The sequence below is a fragment of the Pyrgilauda ruficollis genome, unplaced genomic scaffold, assembly GCF_017590135.1.
Source record: "Pyrgilauda ruficollis isolate IOZ18807 unplaced genomic scaffold, ASM1759013v1 scaffold55, whole genome shotgun sequence".
NCBI lineage: Eukaryota > Metazoa > Chordata > Aves > Passeriformes > Passeridae > Pyrgilauda > Pyrgilauda ruficollis.
This window is the reverse complement of record NW_024527155.1, coordinates 5,106,056-5,123,810: the sequence shown is the minus strand read 5'-3', so window position 1 is coordinate 5,123,810 and position 17,755 is coordinate 5,106,056. Positions and strand designations below refer to the sequence as shown.

Sequence of the window (17,755 nt, the reverse complement as noted above, 5' to 3'; positions counted from 1 at the left end):
AGCCCTTGTGAGCATCTCTGATTATAAGTGCTGGAGCTTTCACGCTCTGATGGGATATGCAGCAGCCCAGAGAGTGACAACTGAGCTCACTCCCAAACTCTAGTGGCCCTTGATGCAGAATTGGTTGGAATAAGTCTTTTGCATGAAAATGATCAAAATTTAAAAAGAAAACCAGGTCATACAAAGAAAAGAAAAGTCTTGAAAAGACTTAGTCATAAAAAAAAAAAAAAAAAAAGAAATTTATTTCTGCATCTGCCACTCAGAAAGCACCAGCTGCTTTATAGACAAAATCCACCTCGAAGAGCCTGTGATGTGAGACCCCCAGACTCACAAACCAATGGGGAACTCTTCCACCTGCACAGAAATCCATGGATTTAAGGGGAGCCTGCATGAACCATTTTGCAGGAGTAGACCTGAAGCCAGTCACACAGATGGGCAATGTGACATTGGTTTATCCATTGCCCTTCATTATATTCTTAGCCCCCCCTCCCCGTGCCCTAGCTAATCTTTATTTTCCATGTACAAAGAGGGAACATGGCTACTCCAGATGTCTCTAAGCTCCTCTCAAAAGCCATTATCTGACAGGTCTCTCTAGAGGACTGTGCTAACTGTGGGAGTGTTGCTTAGTGGATAATAGTACCTATCCTCTATTTTCATGCTTCTAACAGTGAAAGATCTGGAGTTGTCTAATGCATTTTCAAGCAAATCACCAAGCCAAGCAATAGCAGGGATGATGGGGAAGGGGGGAAAAAAGCAAGTGTTGGAAGGACCTGGGCATTTTTGTGGAGGATTAACACTAATCAAGCTTTGATCTGTAGAGCTTTTTTTTTTTTTCTTCTTTCCTTTCCTGACAAGCCCCAAACATTGCCTGCCCTGTGAATGTTTCTGGCTCTCCACTTTTGTGTTCTTACTGTCTTTCTCTGACCTCTCTAAGACTTGGCTTGCAGCTGCCAAGTTTCTCCTCCATCCAGGCTGTGAATCTGTGGGTTGTTTCACTCCCAAATTGTCTTCAACTACACCTTCTGAATTTGGAGGAGGAGACACTCAAAAGGAGGTAGAGTGGTCTCTGGCTTGCAGAAATCCCAAGTGTTTAGTGAGGTGGCAATACCTTCTAACACAGTGATTTCTTCTGCCACTTCTCATTTCTGAGTGCAGTCCCATCAGAAGAAGTTAGAGGGAATCCATGTGAAGGGGAAAGGAAGAAGCTTGTGTTATTCCTCTCCTGTGCACTCTCAGAAACCTGAGGCTTTTTGGAGGCTGACGTAAGGCAAGCCTGAAACAGGCTCATCCTAGAGGAGTCTGTGTTTGCCAGTACAATCTGTGCAATCCCAGATTGTGCCATTCTCTCTCATATTCTCCTGGTGGGGCCGAAGCATTTTGTACCCTCAGCCAGGAGTCCTGGTGGTCCCAGCTGCACTCACTCCGTGCTGTGGCTGGGGCCAGCAACACAAGAGGAATTGCAGCAGTGATGGAAACTTGTTCCACTGAGCTGTATATGTATTCATCTCCTGTCCAAATCCACCAGAAAGGCATAAATATGTATGCTGGGATTTTATGCTAAGGCTGGAGGGTGGAAAAAAAACCTTTGAGGCTGAGTCAAATCCATATTGTTCTTCAGAGTTTGCCAGTAGACAGGGCTGTGTCAGGACACAAGGTGGGCAACACTCAAAGCAAGGGACTGCTTGAGGCAGCAAACCAGCCTGCAGTCTGTTCACCCATTCCAGGGCAGCAGGGCTGCTGTGGCCAAGGCTGGGATGCAGCAGTGGGCATCAAGGAAGAGCACTGCCTTGCAGAGGTGGGTAGCAAGCACTGTGTGCTTCTGGAATTGTCCCTTTTCCCACCAGGGAGCAGACCGTGTCAGCATGTTCGTGCAGTGTCCATGGAGCAGCACAAAGCTGTCTTGCCTGCACTGACCAAGATCTTCCAGCTGGCTCTGCCTGTAGGCTGTTGGTTAACTCAGGTAAGACAGCAAACCACAGAAAGTCAGATACTGAAACAGCCACACACACGAAGATATAAATAGATGCCATCTATGCAGCAAACAGAAAATATAGCCTCCTGTTAGAGATATGTTCAAGCACTTCTGCTTTGGTTCTTCTCCCAACAAATATCTTTGGATTAAAACCTCTCAACCTTTTTATCTTTTTACTAGAGAAGACATAGATTTACCTGTGCCTATGCTTCCAAATAATACCTAAGTCAGATTTACCCTCTGCTAAAGATCCTGTGACTTAATAAGATGTAGGAATTTGTCATTCTGTTCATAATGTCTTCAAGACTCTCAGCTTATTGTAGGCTATAGTACTGCTGCCTTCCCTAAGAAATGGGTCTACAGCAGCTCAGGCAGGCTTTTCTTGCTGCTGGCCCAGGTCTTTCTAGTCCTATTGATATATGATGAAAATTATGCTCTTGGCTGCAGCACTCTGATCTGTGTTTGATACCAGGTTTGGAAGTGGTTGTGGCTACTACATCAATCCCAAGGGTAGCCAGAAGAGCCAAGCCACTGCCTTCAGTTAGGTGGCCCACTTGGCTGCTGCTTTGTTCAATAACCTTTACAATATTTTTTCTAATTGTCACATACTTTTGCCTGTCTTTTACAAACCCAAATCTGTATTTTCTGTCTCCCTCAAGAGTGAAACTCAACCTTAACCACCAATAAATTCATTTGGGGGACCACAGAACATTAACATGAGGCAAATATGAGGTAAAGATGCAAAATTAGCCTGCGTACCACCCGCGTGACAAGGATCTATCCAGCTGTGGAGGGCTCTTATTTTACAGACGGTAGCAGCCGCTGTGTTTAAAATACACCTCGAGGGCACAGCAGGGACTGTAACTTGTTAGAACCCCTTGCTGAATCGAGAGCCAGCCCCAGACCTTGCAAAAGGGATGGTTGCTGCTCACAGCTTCAAGTGCAGAGCAGAAAGGACCTAAGAAAGAGGGGGAAAAAAGCAGGAAAGAGCTTATGCTTGGATGTCTAGGGCCATCTGCCACCACAGAAGTACAATACTGGATTCTTGAAATGTAAAAATAGATCTCAAAAGAGACATGTTTTAATGAACTGAACACAAAGAAACATGGTAGAAATAAACTGAAAACAGAAGCAAGGTTCAAGGATCTGTTTGTTAAATGAACACCCAAAGCCAGAATATGTTTTTAGTGCTGGAGAATGCTGGCTGTCTGGTTTCTGCTAAAGCCTCCAGTCTCTCTTTGGGATGCATGTGGGAGAAGGAGGGGTGAATGGCAGCCCTTGTTTGTCCTCTCTTGAGGAATCTAGTTATGTATCAATTGATTTCAAAGCCTGGAATAGTAACTCTCTAGAAAACACTCACTCAGAGACATTGTTCCAATTTTCGCCTGTTCATAATTTATTCACCTCCGGTTTCAATGCGAAGGGTGCTCCCTCATACTGATTCGCTCCCCATAAGTTGCACAGAAAATCACAAGTTTGTGGAAAAAAAAAAAACAAACCAAAACCAAACAAAACGTGCACACACAGAGCAGCGCTGTGAGGCGAGGGGAAGGCGTCTGGGCAAGCGGGAGGGAACAAAACGCAGCTCCTGCGAGGCGGGTCTCACGCACAGCGCTGCGGTGGGCAGCCCCGCCGTGCCCGGCTCCTGCCCTTGCCCCTCGCTGCCAGCGCAGCCCGCAGTCACCCTGGGGCCGAGGCGACCTGCGAGCCCCAAGGGAGCACTGCCACTCACCGCTCTGCGGTGCCCTGAGCAGCAGGCTGCCGCTTGTCTCCTGTTGCTCAATGGGCAGAAAAATCAAAAATGTTTTGGTAGCCCACCCTCCAGCCCTGGTGCCACCCCAGCTGCTCAGGCCAGGCGGCTCACGGCCGTCCTGGGGCTTCCCTCTGCACTGCGGCTCTGCGGGACCCCCCGAGCCTCCTGCCACCCTGCAGGGTCCCCATGCCTGGGTACCCACGCGTCACCCCCGGTCACCCATGGCACACGGTACGGGCGGTGACCACGGGCCCTGCTAGCCACAGGCCGTGTGTGTGTGTGTGTGTGTGTGGGCACCCGGTGCCCAGCGCCGCTGCCTTGTGCCCACCCAGGGCAGGACCGCGGCCCCCAGCCGGGCAACCCCTCCCCCAGGGGCTGGGCCCCCCCAAAACCCCGCAAGGGCAGCGGGCTGGGCGGCTGGAATCCATCCCTCCCCCCTCCCCAAAGCAGCCGAGCCACGAGTCTCCTGTCATTCAGCCTTCTGCCCGGCTGATCACTGTGAAAAGAGCCGCCCCGGTGACAGAAACACATGAATATTGACTGCAAACAAACCCCGGGGGAGCGGCACCTGGGGGGCTGCGAGCGCCGCTCCCCCCTCAGCCCGCGGCGAGCGCGCTCACCTGCAGCGGGGCGCGGGCACACGCCTGCATGTGCAGCCCTGCATGTACCATGTACAGCCCTGCATGTACAGCCCTGCATGTACTGCCCTGCATGTGCCATGTACAGCCCTGCATGTACTGCCCTGCGTGTACTGCCCTGCATGTACTGCCCTGCATGTGCCATGTACTGCCCTGCATGTGCAGCCCTGCATGTACTGCCCTGCATGTACCATGTACTGCCCTGCGTGTACTGCCCTGCATGTACTGCCCTGCATGTGCCATGTACAGCCCTGCATGTACCATGTGCAGCCCCGCATGCTCACACACATGCATGTCCAGCCCTGCAGGCCCATGCAGCCGTGCCCGGCAGCCCCGGGCGGAGGGTCCGGCCGGCTGCAGCCCCCCCGGGCCGTTCCGCGCCCGCGTACCTGCCGCGGGCCGGGGAGGCGGCAGCTGAGTCTATATAGCTGGTGGGGTATAATGGCACTGTCCCCCGGGGGGGAGCACCATAAAAGAAACACGTTTCATTTACAAGTTTCCCCCAGCTGGCCCCCGACTTTAGTCCTTATTCCCTTTCTGGAGAGGGGATGGGGGGAGATGGCTTCCCCCCGCCCTCCCTTTTCATGTATCTACCCCAGGCCAAAATCTTTGCTTTCACTTCCAAATCCTCAAGGTTTCCCAGTTTAAAGGCAAGAGTCATGGGGGAAGGGGGGATAGGAGACAAAAACTCTAACCCGCACAGTTTTCCATCTTCTTTGGCATCTCTGATTATCCCTTTTCTCTTTATCATCTCCACTAAAAAATTATATATTAATAACTGCTTTAGAAATCTACTTTGGAACAGCCCTACACCCCCCTCCCCTCGAATTAAATAAACAGCATCTGGAAACTGATATATCACCAAATGACCCCCCCACACACCCTCTTTTTTTTCTCTCTCTTTTTTTTTTTTTTTTTCCTATTGTGTAGGATTATGGCTGTAAATAACGTGTCGGGTGCGTTTTATGGACAAGCCATGTCTCGAAGGTGTCCCCCCCGCTATACCGTCAGAGCGGGGTGTAGGGTCGGGGGTGCAGGGGTGACTCCCCCTGCCAAGCCCCTATTAACAGCCTATTACTGCGGGTGGGGGCAGGGAGGGTGCAGATTTAAATGGCCTCTCCCCCCTCCCTTCAAACGCAGACAATTTTGATGAGTGGGTTTTTGTCCGGATGGTTTGTAATGGTGCCTGTTTTGGGGTGTCCCGGGGGGTCCGGGAAGCTTTAATTCGCTCACAAAGGCTCATTTGCAGGTCAATGCCATGGCACACTCGCCTCTCCCCTTTGCCTAAATCTCCTTTTGTTCCCCATCGCCTGCTCCTCATGCCAGATGGCCGCGGAAAATGCTAATTTTCTCTTCCCCCTTTTTTGCATTTAATTGCAGCCCTTTGCAGATGGGGGCTGCGGAGTGTGTGCTTCATTCAAATGAGGTTTGCTTTTTGGTTTCTAGGCACGTTTCTAAAAGTCCGATCTGAGTCAGGCAGGGATTAGCTTGACAGGGAAGTGATCAGATTAAAATCCGTGCATGAGCTCGGCCTCGTCCCTCCCTCCCTTTAAAGCTCTCCTCCTTCCCCGCCGCTTTCCTCCCAGGAAAAAGGCTAACTCTTCTCTTTCCCGAGCATCTTGCCATCGGTGGGGTCATAAGGCTGGATTTGCCGTGAAAATAAATATTTTCTCTCTTTTTCAAACTTTCTTTAGAAAAAGCAAGCGTTGGTCTCGACGGGAGGTGGGGAGTGGGTGCCAGCACAGGTCTGAGCCTGTGGCGGTGGGGATGGGGACTGCAGGGTACAGCAGGGCAGCCTCCGGCACCACAGCGAGTGAAACACCCTGCGGAAACCCAGCTACCTCCAAACGAGTGGTGGGGACGGGAGGGCCACCAAACAGGTGGGCAAGAGATGCTGGGAGAGGTGTGCCCTCTTCTTCGGGCGTGTCGCTCAGTTTTTGGTAGGATGAACTTGTCCTCAGATAGGGTTTGTGAGCTTTGAAATCCCTTAAAAACGGTCGCGCTGAAATGCTTGCTCTCAACAAGGAAAAGAGCGCCAAAAGAGCAAAAGTGGGGTTTTCACCTCACCTTAAAGACAGCTACACAGTGCTTGCAAGGTGAAACCCAGAGTCCTCCTCACGCAGCCGGCTGCTGCCGCACGGGGTAATCCCCGGGTCTGGGCTGTTCCCTTGCGTGGGTACTTTGTGGGTACATGTAACCTGGGGGAATGCTGCTCTTCTTCACCCAACGGCAGGGTGATTTTCCCCCTGGGGTAGGGGTGGGTTTGGCTCCTGAATCTACAGCAGGAAGGAGCCTTGTTCGAGGCAGGTCAGTCAGACAAAAAAATGTAAGGCACTTCTGCATTTTAGGCGGCACTGGGTTTGGAATTGTGCTCTGCAGCAAATCCCTCAGCAGTAGGAAAGGCCCCAGGATCTGCCCCAGTTGCCGGTGGGGTTGGATGTGGTTTAAGGCACCATCAAGATTTCCAGATGGACCAAGGCTGGGGGTGTGCAGAAGCAGAGCTGTAGGACGGCTCACAGTGAAATCAGAGGTGGCACCTTCACAGAGCTTGGCAATCTGGGCTCACAAAGGTACATGGCAGGAAAAGGAAACTAATGTCTGAAAAGTTTTAAAACTATTTAATGGCGCAGAGAGACAAAACAGAGAGCTTATCATTTTCTGTGCAGTCACAAACCTACACTTGATATTTTCCCAAATCATTTTTGTTACAGCAAGATGCTGACCTTTACTCACTGGTGTTGGATCATGTTAATCAAGTGCATTACCTGAGTTCTCCTTAGATTTCTGGCTTAATTAAAACCAGCCTGCAAACACTGATCCAGGTGTTTTCCATCCATGGCTGGCAAATGGCTGGCACAGACACCTGGACCTCTGTCTGCAGGAGCAGCTCTGCAGCAGCAGTTGGCTGTCAGTACAAATTTTTATATATTTATTTATATATGTATATATCTATTTATATATGTATATATTTATATACATACACACACTTTGAATATTTGTGTTTTGAATGACCCATCTATTCTGATTTTTGGAGTTTAAGAAAAACACCCTTTAAAAACATCATCTTCTGTGAGTGATTGTCCCCCAAGAGAAAAACCACAGGTTCAGCTTTAGGAGTTTTAGGTGTGAAGGAATTAAGTAGTGCCTTTGCCTACCAGGTAGGGTTCTGAAGGAAGGTGGGCAATGTGCATGCCATCTGCTTTTTGCCTCTCTCCATGCTGGGAAATCACAACTGATTTCTTAAAAATTTATTATTGCATTATTCTAATATTTATTATACTGCATTACCCTAATGATTCTATTATTTCTGATATTGGATTACACTTGTTACTATTAATAGCTCATTGTGAAGGTATGGAAGCAGGCATTATCTTTGGGTTAACTAGCAAAAATAGAAGCAAAATTACAGTAGAAAAAAAATTAACCCTACTATCACTTAAATCTTTAGCAATTATTTATTTCTCTCTGTCCTCTCTCTCTCTCTTAAATTTGTGTTGGGGAGGGGCAAATCCCATATATTTTGGATTTTTGTTTAAGTTAGGTTTGTTTCTCTAAGAATTCAAGAACATTTATTTGCTTAAAGGCTTGCCAGTAAAAAGGCCCCAGGTCTAATCCCCTTTCTGCTACACACCAATGAAACTTAGGAAACTCTTTGACTATTGACTTTTTCACGTGGAAACCGATCTGCTCAAAGTGAAAAGAAACCATTTCTTGGAGGGGGGAAGAAAAAAACTCTGTGAAACTCTGTTTTGAAGAAGTCGTCGTCCTTGGCCTGTGGAGTAGCAGCAGAAGCAAAGGCTTTTTGATCCTCAGATTTGTAAACTTGTAGACATAATAATGCCATTTCTCTAGTGTTAGCAGGTGTCCTGTCTGGAAGTTGCTGCCTCAGCCTCCAGCAGAGCTGGGAATTAGAAAATTGTCTGTCTTTCCTGAACCGTGAAGTGCTGCTCTTAAATAAAGGCCAGGTCAGATGTTAAAGGGACATTCTTGTCTCCTGAAGCCGAAATAATCTACAGTCACGTCGAGAAATGAAGGCATCCTCCTCCCAAAATGGTCAATCTCTTTATCTCCCATTATAGTCTGCCGGGTCAAGAAAAAGCCCCTTCCGTGCCGACATTTTGCAATATTTCTGCTAAGTCTGTAATTATTCCGGTTCTGCATAGATGAATTTCAGGGAAATATGATAACTGGGGAAGTTTTATTCTCTTTCTTTTTCTTTTCCTCCCCCTCTGCCCCCCTTCCCCGCTGTCCTTCGTCTGATAGAATACTTCAGCGAACTTTGATCAGGCTTTATACATAAATTCTGTATTTTCTCTCTGCTCGTTAATAGCTGTTAAATGCAGCTGGGATTATTATTTTTAATCTAGCGTGGTTAAAGAGAATATTTGCACCGAGTCCTCGAAATCCTGCAAACAGGCACAAAAGCCAAACCAACAAGCACGTCTTTTAATTCGCAGCTAACTCCTTCGACTAAGGTGTCTTCGCCCGCTGTGTTTTATGGGTGTTTGCTAACAGCGATTGTTATGGAAATGATCCCCAAATCTCCTGTTGTATCCCCCCGCAGAGGTGACTGCTGCTGCTCGGGGCTGTGCCGCACACCCGAGAGCAAACACGGACGGCTGCTTTTATTTTATTTACGCAGCAGAAAGGCTGTGCCTGCCCTTTCTCCGGGCAGCGTCCAGCCCAGCAGTCGTGCTGGTGGGGAGAAAGCTGCGGGGTGTCCCCCTCTCCCCCTGCCCTGCCCATGGACTGGGAGCTGGAGGGGGGAATGTGCAGTTTGGCAGGGGAGCGGATTTCGCGTCAGGCAGGTGCCTTCTGCCATCTCGATTCCAATAAAATGTGTGTTCCCGTGTAATATCCAGAAAGCTGCATTTCCTGGGTTCCTCACTCGTGCTGCATGGGGTGCTGCGGACATCCTGAATGTTTTGGAGAGGAGGGGTGAGAGTCCAGGAAGGCAGAGGGGTGGGTACCACTGCACCCTCTCCTACAGCTCTCCAACCAAAAAAGCATGGTCACAGCAGCTCCAGAAGGTTTGCTCTTGGCATAAAACTTGGGTTTCCTCCTTTGAAAGGATATGTGTCTGGAGTCCCTCAGTCAGCAGGAAAAAGAAACAGGTTTTGCTTCCTGATGTGCAGAATAAAATGGAGAACCGGGGGCCAGTATTCCCAGTCCTGCTCACTCGTCTGGGTGAGCAAAAAACAAAACTAAAATACAAAAAAATCCAAGCTTTTGGGATCACCAATCAGCAGATGGAATGCTGTACTGCACCGGCAAAACCGAAGTGATGTTAACTAGACTTGTGTTTGAAAACATCTTGACTGAATGTCCTAAGAAAAGCTGGATTTGCTGAACCAATTACCAAATGTATGAAAACAACTTAATTCGTGCTCATTGTTTTCCAGAATAAATTGCTCTAAACCTCATTTCCCAGTAAGTCTAAGGCTGCTTGATGTGACCCAAACAGGGACTTTCCCTCAGAACTTTCATGTAGGAACACATGCCGTGGTGGGGGTGTATTGTTGAGGAAAAGTGTTTTTGGTTTAATTTGTTGGTTTTTGAGGTGGCTGGTTTGCACATTTATTGCCACCAGCCCCTGCAGAGAACGGCGTACAAGAGGAGCTGTGTGCTCATGTTCCTCCAATCCAGTATCACTCAAAACCAACCCCAAACAAAGCATCTTCCAGCTCTGAAAAACTCTTCTCCTTCCCCCCACCTCATAGCCAGGCACAGAGGTGATTTCCTAGGCTTGCTGTGGTGTTGAGGATGGTGGAGACCACAGGCTGGGGCCGAGTGGCTGCACCTGCAGGGGTCTGGCAAGTGGTCAGGCAGGGTGAGAGTGGGACTGAGGGGTGATAAGCAGGGAAAAAAAGATCTGTCCAAGTGAAAAGATTCCTCAAAGCTCAGGAAGTGATTTCTGCTAGTGCAGGGGATTGGAAAAAAAATATTGAATGTTTTTTAGGTTCTTATTGCAGGTTACATCCAAGAAATACTCTGGTGTGATTGATGCGGAGCAGGCGAGGATGAGGGAAGACAGGGCCTTGGCTCTGCCCCCTTGTGTCTGTGCACGATGATAAAATCTTTTAATTAAATGATCGCATTGAGTGCACAGAGAGAACGGTGCTCGCTTTAATGAGCAGTTGCTCAATTTTGTTTTTCTCAACGTTCAATGGACGGTGCTATGTCTTATTAACTGGGCACTATTCAAACCCTGCTCAAAGACATTATTAACGTCCCTACCAGATTTATACAGTGCTGCTCACTGTAGTAACCCAGCACTTTCCAAACATTAATGGATCAAAATATAAGTGATGAGTGTTATTATCCCCATTTAACGATGGGGAGGCAAATAAAAAGAGATGGGAGCTAACAATTAATTTGGAGTACAAGGTACCCCATGGCTGTTCCTTTTCAAACTATGAGCTTCGTCTGGCCAAAACCACATGCAGAGCCAAGCACTGTGACCCTGGCTGCAGCTGTGGATGCTCAGCACTTTCACAGGTCAGACCCCAGCAGCTCGTATCAGCTGCCCAACAAACCTGGGCACAATTAGTGGCTGCTGAGGAAAACTTGAAGCACCTGGCCCTGAACCGCACAAAGCCTCTGTTGCAGGAACGGGTCAGGAGGAGCCAACTGTGCTCTGAAGAATAAAAGCCTGCATTCAATTGTTGGCATTGGATTAAACGTGAAAGCATCCTTTAGCCCCTTGCTTTGCTTTCTCTGGCAGGAATTTATCCAGAAGTTTCACCTTTGCTGCAGGCCCAGATTCATTCTGTAAGGTAAAGCCCTGGGTGAACTGGGTACTGTGTGTACTGGGGGAAGAAATGGTGTGCATGGCTGTGAAAATGCACTGGGAGCAACAGATCTGGGCTGAAATTGTACAGGCAGCTTGGGCACCTCCAAAACTTGGAGTTTTTTTCCCAATCCTTCTTCTCTGTGTAATACAGGTGTAATGTGTATGATGGAGTATCAAGCAGGCTAAAGCAAATCTGCTAGGGGAGAGTGAGTAGTCCTTGATGATGTGAATGAAACCTACTGACTCCTCAGCATGCCTGGGGCAATTTTAGGTCCCACACTGACCTGGGATACAGGGACAGGAAAGAGGAGATTAGGGTTAGCACCCATCTGTAAATGAGTTGAGGGAAGGGATAGGATGTTACTGGATGAGTTTCTTGGGTGTTTGCTGACAGCAGAGACGTGTTGGGGCCAGGCAGCCTCTGAAGGAAAGTACAGGGTATAAATGTTGTGGCCTGTTCCCTTCTCTCCCTCCCTTAGTGCACACCAGTAGAATTTTGTCTCCTCTGCCCAACCTCTTCCAGTGTACCCCAGCCATGCCTCATTATCCCCATCCTAGGTGTTTTCTGGCACTGCCTCCTCATCCTCCTGTTCCCTTTCCCTGCATCCCCATCCTGTAGACTGGGGCCCACATGACAACACAGATGTAGATGTGAGGCCACTGGTTTTCCTGGAGCAGAGGCTTGGCCATGTGGATTGCAGAAAGTGGGTCTAAAATTTAGTTTGTTCTCTGTTTAAAAGAGTTTGAGTTATTTTTTTGTCTCAGAAGGGCCTGTTTTAGGGCTTTTATGTTCTATACAGCTCATCTGTTTTGGCATCTTTCATTCTCTCTTCTTCCCCAAAAAACTGTTCCAACCAAGGTTTCTTGGAAACACACGGCTAAAAATCCCCCTTGGTTTAAAAAACAATGGAATAAATCAAAATATTAAGAACTTTCCATTGGGAATTTGGGAATTGTGTGGTCTTCAGTATTGGATACTGTGGTGGGGGGAGAAAATACTTGATTCTTCTCCATCCTCTGACAGTCAGATATAATCCCATCCTTTTGTCTTAAGTAAAGACTTTTTTTAGGCTCCCCTTTTCCAAAAAGAATTGTCAAGAATAACATTTCTGAGCGGGTACAGGAGGGGAAGACCTTGGAAAACCATTTAAATATTATCCTGTAGCAATAGGTGACAGTGTGTCTTAAAAAACCCTGTTCCCTGATGAATTATTTTATACTCCCTGGTTGGTTAGTTCTTGTGTGTGTATACATATATATATAAATGTGTGTGTGTGTATACATGCTACTACTCTTCGTATGTTTCTTTGCTGTAAAATGGTCAATCCATTTTACATCTTTCTTTGTGGATCCTTCACATTAATCTCCCTGTGCAGCCATCCTACCCAGCAACCACAACTTATTGCAAATGATTTTTTTTTATTTCTGTTTCAAAACATAAGAAATTATTCTTTAAAAATGATGGGGTTCCCCCCTCCCCATCCTCTTACATATGCCTCCTGCTCATTAGCAACAAATATTTGCTGAAGAAGTGGAAAGCAGCGTTTTGTTTATTTTAAGTGATAATAGAACAAGTTTTGGCCCAGAAAGAAAAGTTGTGGCTAGGAAGGAGAATGATTCCCAGTGTCAACCATATGTTGCATTCATCTAACTGAAGTGGCTTAATTACTGGTAGATGTTGCTGAGCTCATAAAGATACCTTTTTGCCAAGATTGTTTGCTGATAATTGCATTCCCAAAAAAAAAAAAAAAAAAAAAAAAAAAAAAAAAAACCAAAAAGAAAAAAAAAAATCTGAGAAATTTCCTCCCACCAAGCTTCCTTTCCAGTCTTCCTTCAGCAACCTTTCCTTTTAGGTGTCCACCACAGATTCACATCGAGAGATACTTGTATGTAAAATATCTGGAGGTCCAGTATTGTTAATGCTCCTGTCTTGGTCTCTCTTGGGGCAGGGGAGGAACCGCAGTAGTCTTGCTCCAAATGCACGGCTCTGCTCCTTGGGAGAGGGAGCGGTGGTGATTTTGGAGTAGATTATTCCTCTAATTGCGTGGCTGGTTTCAGTCTGGGATTAAGGCAGCTCAAATAATGACCTGACTTTTTGTAGCTGTAATGAGCAGCAAGCTTGGTCCTTCAAGACCCCTGATATTTTGAATCCTTTCCAAAAATATTCCTGTCGTCAAATCCAAAGTGGAATTTGGGATTTAGCGCTAAAGGGTAAGTGGGTTGGCAGTAACAACCAGCAGCCTCCCTCCGCTTCTGCCTATGCATTCTCATGATAAAGGGCACTTTAAAGCCCCTCTGACAATGAATGAGTCCTAGTTAAATATTTCAAGAACTTCTTTACATGGTTTCCCCTGATGCATGTACTGTTGAGACATCTGTCTTCCGTACTAATAAAGTAGTCTAGATTTAAAATGAACTTCATTGGATTGCTTTGAAACTATAGGCACATATGGTTCATAATTAGCTGGATATCTCTTATAGTTAAATGATTTTTTTTTCTCTCTCTCTCTCTGTCGCCCATTCGCATCAATAATAGAAGCAAACAAAGTTCCAATTGTTCCCTGTTGCGGGACATTATGTGCCTGAATAAATGGATGTTGGCTGTGTCTACATGGATTTGCCATATGGCTACAAAGGCCGAAAGAATAGGGGCAGTGTGCTTTGTGCCGGGGCGAGGAGGGCCGGCCGGGCTGGGTGGGGCAGGGCGCGGGGGCGGCCGCACACCTTCCCGCACCCCGGGCCTCCCGGGAGCCGCAGCGCAGGGGGCTGCGGGACGGGCACTCCCTGCTGCGGGCTGCAAGCCCCACGGCTCCGCTCGGGCAGTGCCCGTGGGCTGGAATTATTTGCTTTAGAGCCCCGTGCCTAAATTGTCCCCGCGGTGAGAGCTTTCCTCCTGAGCCAGGCTGGGCACACCTCGTGGCTCCTCCGGCCGAGGTATTTGGAAGCTCGGAGCAGGGATCTTTCATTGCAAAAAGTCCTATTATTAGTTGCGGGCTGGGACAATGGAGGTCCCAAAGGCACCTGCTTTCATGAAAGCGAGAGAAAAGCCCATAAATCCTGGAGGATCCAGCTGCCTCACTCCGGGTATTGTTGGCTTTCATAAGGAAAGGGAAAAGCTATTTTTCTTTTCAAAGGGGGGGAAAATCGTATTGAGTCAGCGGCCACTGATGCGGGCGTGTAAAATAATCCCGTTCTGATTAAGCGATCATGGAGCTGGAGGTAATCAATGTTACTTTTACAGCCAGGAGCGTTTGGCGGCCGTGACAGCGGGGGGAGAGGTTGGGGGAAAGGCGGGGGAGAGAGAGGAGAGCTGTGACGGGGGAAGACGATGTGGGTAAACCTTGAGCCTTATTCACCCTGAACCTCATTCTCTCAGCTCCCTCCCCCCTCCGTGGAAGTGTATCATACAGAGATCAGAAAGCCAGGGAGTGACGCCCTCCTGGTCCGCCCCAGCTGCTGGGTCCAGCGCGGGGGTGCAGCATTTCAGTGGTGCCAAACTGGGGTGTGGAATCGGAAAGGCATAAATCAGTCCAGTCAGTCCCCACGTCCTGGTCCTCCTCCCCATCTGCACTCTCCAGCATCCCAATCCTGCACCACCTGCAGCCAGCACCAGACCTGGTGTGTCCCTCTTTCCGGGCAGCGCGGGGCTGGGATTCAGAGCAGGGCGTGCGCCCCGACCCCAGGGGGCTGCCTGAGGATGCGGCGGCTCTAACCTGCCCTCCGGCCATGGGACACGGTGATGCCGCAGAGCGCTGCTGGTGCACGGCTCTGACAGCACTGCAAAGCACCAAAGTCACCAAAGCACTGTCAAAATGCTGGCTGTTTCGTCTCGTGGGAGGGTTTATTTTGTGTGAGTGGTGTTTTGCTTTTTACGTCTTTTAGGGCGAGCTGAAACTGCTGCCTTTCCCAGAACTGTTGTGTGTTTGTCCTGTAAATCATTGCAGGGCAGGAGGTACCAGGAAGTGCTTCCCGGCAGTAGCCAGGGCTCCGGGCTGGGGAGTGAGGGCCCGCGGCCGAAAGAGGGGGAGGGGGGAAGGTTTGCACAGCCACGACAGGGGCGTCTCCCGCAGCTGAGCCCGCTGGGGGCCACGGCCCGCTGGCACCAGCCACCCCCGGAGGCTGTCCCCAACAGAGGCAGGCAGCGGCCCCAGCCACGGTATGTCGAGGAAGGCGGCCCCGGGCCAGCCGCGCTCCCCGAGCGGGCAGACACAGCCTCGGGAAGAAAGGCTGAACTGTTAAAAGTAACCATTACAACGTGCCGAAAGGCGAAGGCAGGGTGTGATGAAGGGCGTGTGCTCCCCTCACGCTTGGTTAACTCCGGCAGTACTCAGGAGTTTGAACTTGTTTTTAAGGGAGAAGCCCTCCGTCCCCCTCCGAACCGCACGCCCGCTTTTCGCGGCGGGGAGCTGGGGGGGGAAGCGCCCTCCCCGCGGCGGGGTCGCGCTCCGGGGGTACCCCGGGCCCCGCGGCGAGGGAGAACCCCCTCCACCGAGAGACTCAGACTGGGCTGGGCTCCCCCGCCCAAGCCGCCGGGGCTGTCTCTGCCACCCCCCTCCCCCCGGACTTCCCCTCCAGCACACACCAAGCAGGCTTGCGGCCGTTTCCTTTTATTTAATTTTATTATTGAAGTTGTGGCATTATTTGCAATGGCAGTGGTACAGACCGGCTCAGGATCCATTGAAACAGATTTGTCTTCAAGTACAGTCTAAAAAATATTTTGATTCATAGCTACATCTTGTGAATGCAAAAAAAAAAAATCCACTATAAAAATAAATTTACATTTTGTGAATAACAAAAGCAAATATAGTGCCCTTTGGCTTAACCAAAAGAAAACAAAAAAGACTATTGGATGTCAAAGTTATCCACGTTTCTGACATAAATAGAAAATATAAGTTAGTATAACTCTTAAAAAAAGTTTTGTACAAATATACACTTGTTTTTTTAATTTTTCTTTTTTTTTTTTTTTTTTTTTTTTTTTTTTTTTTTTTTTTTTTTTTGCACTGAGAGCTCAGCAGAGATTAAACATTTCTTATAAATGACTTTTAAAGCTTTACACTTCTGGCCAGTGTACTCACATTAGGCATAATACATTTCTATACAGAACGTCATACATTGCACTGTTGTACGATAACACTGCTCCGTGCGCGGCCGGCGCTGCGGCTCCGCTCCGGCTCCCGCTCCCGGGCCGGGCGGGCGCGGGGGGGTCCCGGCTCGGCTCGCCGCGCCTCCCGCCCCGGCCCCCCGCGCCTCCGGGGCGTCGCGCCTCCCGTGGCGGCGCGCCTCTCCCGTGGGTGCAGTAGTGCAAAAGTCTGGAGAACAAAAAGGAGAAGGAGGGAAAAAAATAAGCAGGGGAAAAAAAAAATTGGTCGTGGTAGAGGAAGTAAGAAAGAGAGCGCGGCAGAAAGCGCCCGGACAGCCTCGCCCGCTCCCGGGGTGCGTCTTACCTGGCTCACCGGAGCCGTTTGCGGGGAGTCTGCTCAGCCGGCACGGCGGCGGGGGGCGGCGGGCAGCCGGCGGGACGCTCCGCCGCCGCCTTGGGCTCCGCCGGCCTTTTTCTCCTCACGAAGAAATCTGGATGGGGGACGGAGGGGAAAGAGGGGTCCGTCAGCCACTGCGGCGGGACGCCCCCCGTCCCCCGCGCTCCCCGGCCCCCCACGCACCTGTGATGCGGGCGGTCGGACCCCTCCGGCGGAGCCGCATGCCGCGGCGGCGGGGCGCTGCGCGGTTCTCCCGGCTCAGGCGGCCCCCGGGCCCCTTGCCGGTGGCGGGCGGCGGCGGTGGGGAAGGGGGCGGCCGGACGAGGGGGACGCGGCATCGTCCCACCTGCAAAGTCTCCCGGTAGAAAGCGGGCACGGCGCCGGCCTCCACCTCCTCCCAGCGCAGGCGGCCGGGCCCCGGCAGCGGCGTGTCGGTTTGGAAGTTGTAGTCCCAGCGCCGCTGGTCGTCCTCCCCCATCTCCCGCAGGCGCTCCCGCAGTTCCCGGCCCAGCTCCTCGTGGTCCACCGGCCCGAAGAGGCTCCTGCAGACGGGGCTGCGACCGTGCCCGACCAGGGCTCGCCGGGCCGAGAGGCGCTCCAGGGCGGCGGTGCCGGAGAGGTGCACGTTGGACATCGCCGCCGGGTCGGGAAGGCGTGGGTGCCCCCCCGCCGCTCCTCTCCTCCCGTCCCGTCCGCTCGCTCTGCCGCGCTCAGACCGGCCCTGCCTCCCGCCTTTGAACCCCTGCCCCCGGCCGCTGCCTTTTAAACCCCGCTCCCCGCGAGTGCGAGCAAAACACCATTAGCATAATAGTGTTTCCCTGCCGCCGGCCCGCCGCGATTGGCGGGGCCCCCCCGGCCCCCGGCGGCAGCGCTCCTGCCCGCGCCCTCCATTGGCTGCGCCGGGCAGCGCCGCGCCGCCGCCGGCCGCATTGGCCCGCACCGGCCCGGCCCGGACCGGGGGGGCGGCCCCGGCGCTAGCCCGGCCCCGGAGGGCGGCTGCCGCGCTCCCCGCCCGCTGCCGGCCCCGCTCCCTTTGTCTGCCGCCGGCCGCAGCTCCGCCGCCGCTTCCAAGCCGGCGAGTTTCGGGGGTGTTTTTTTCCCCCCGCTCCGAGTTGCCTTTTC

At 50.6% G+C, this 17,755-nt stretch overlaps 1 protein-coding gene across 1 annotated transcript; it reads right to left on the bottom strand.

Annotated features, from left to right (window-relative positions):
* Positions 1-15,758: 15,758 nt before the first annotated feature.
* CDKN1C (cyclin dependent kinase inhibitor 1C) lies at positions 15,759-17,443 on the bottom strand. The gene is made up of 3 exons (XM_041481101.1): positions 16,817-17,443; positions 16,601-16,727; positions 15,759-16,465 (listed from the first exon to the last, which is right to left on the bottom strand). The coding sequence occupies exons 1-2, from the start codon at positions 17,265-17,267 to the stop codon at positions 16,606-16,608; spliced, it is 573 nt and encodes a 190-aa protein (XP_041337035.1). The 5' UTR covers positions 17,268-17,443; the 3' UTR covers positions 15,759-16,465; positions 16,601-16,605.
* Between the last annotated feature and the right edge of the window lie 312 nt (positions 17,444-17,755).

What these genes read in the sequence shown, in the direction of transcription:
- CDKN1C (XM_041481101.1), bottom strand. Translation starts at nt 17,267, where the DNA reads ATGTCCAACGTGCACCTCTCCGGCACCGCCGCCCTGGAGCGCCTCTCG. An exon ending in TCCGACCGCCCGCATCACAG is followed by an intron (nt 16,728 to 16,816) that starts GTGCGTGGGGGG and finishes TCCCCCATCCAG; the next exon opens with ATTTCTTCGTGAGGAGAAAA.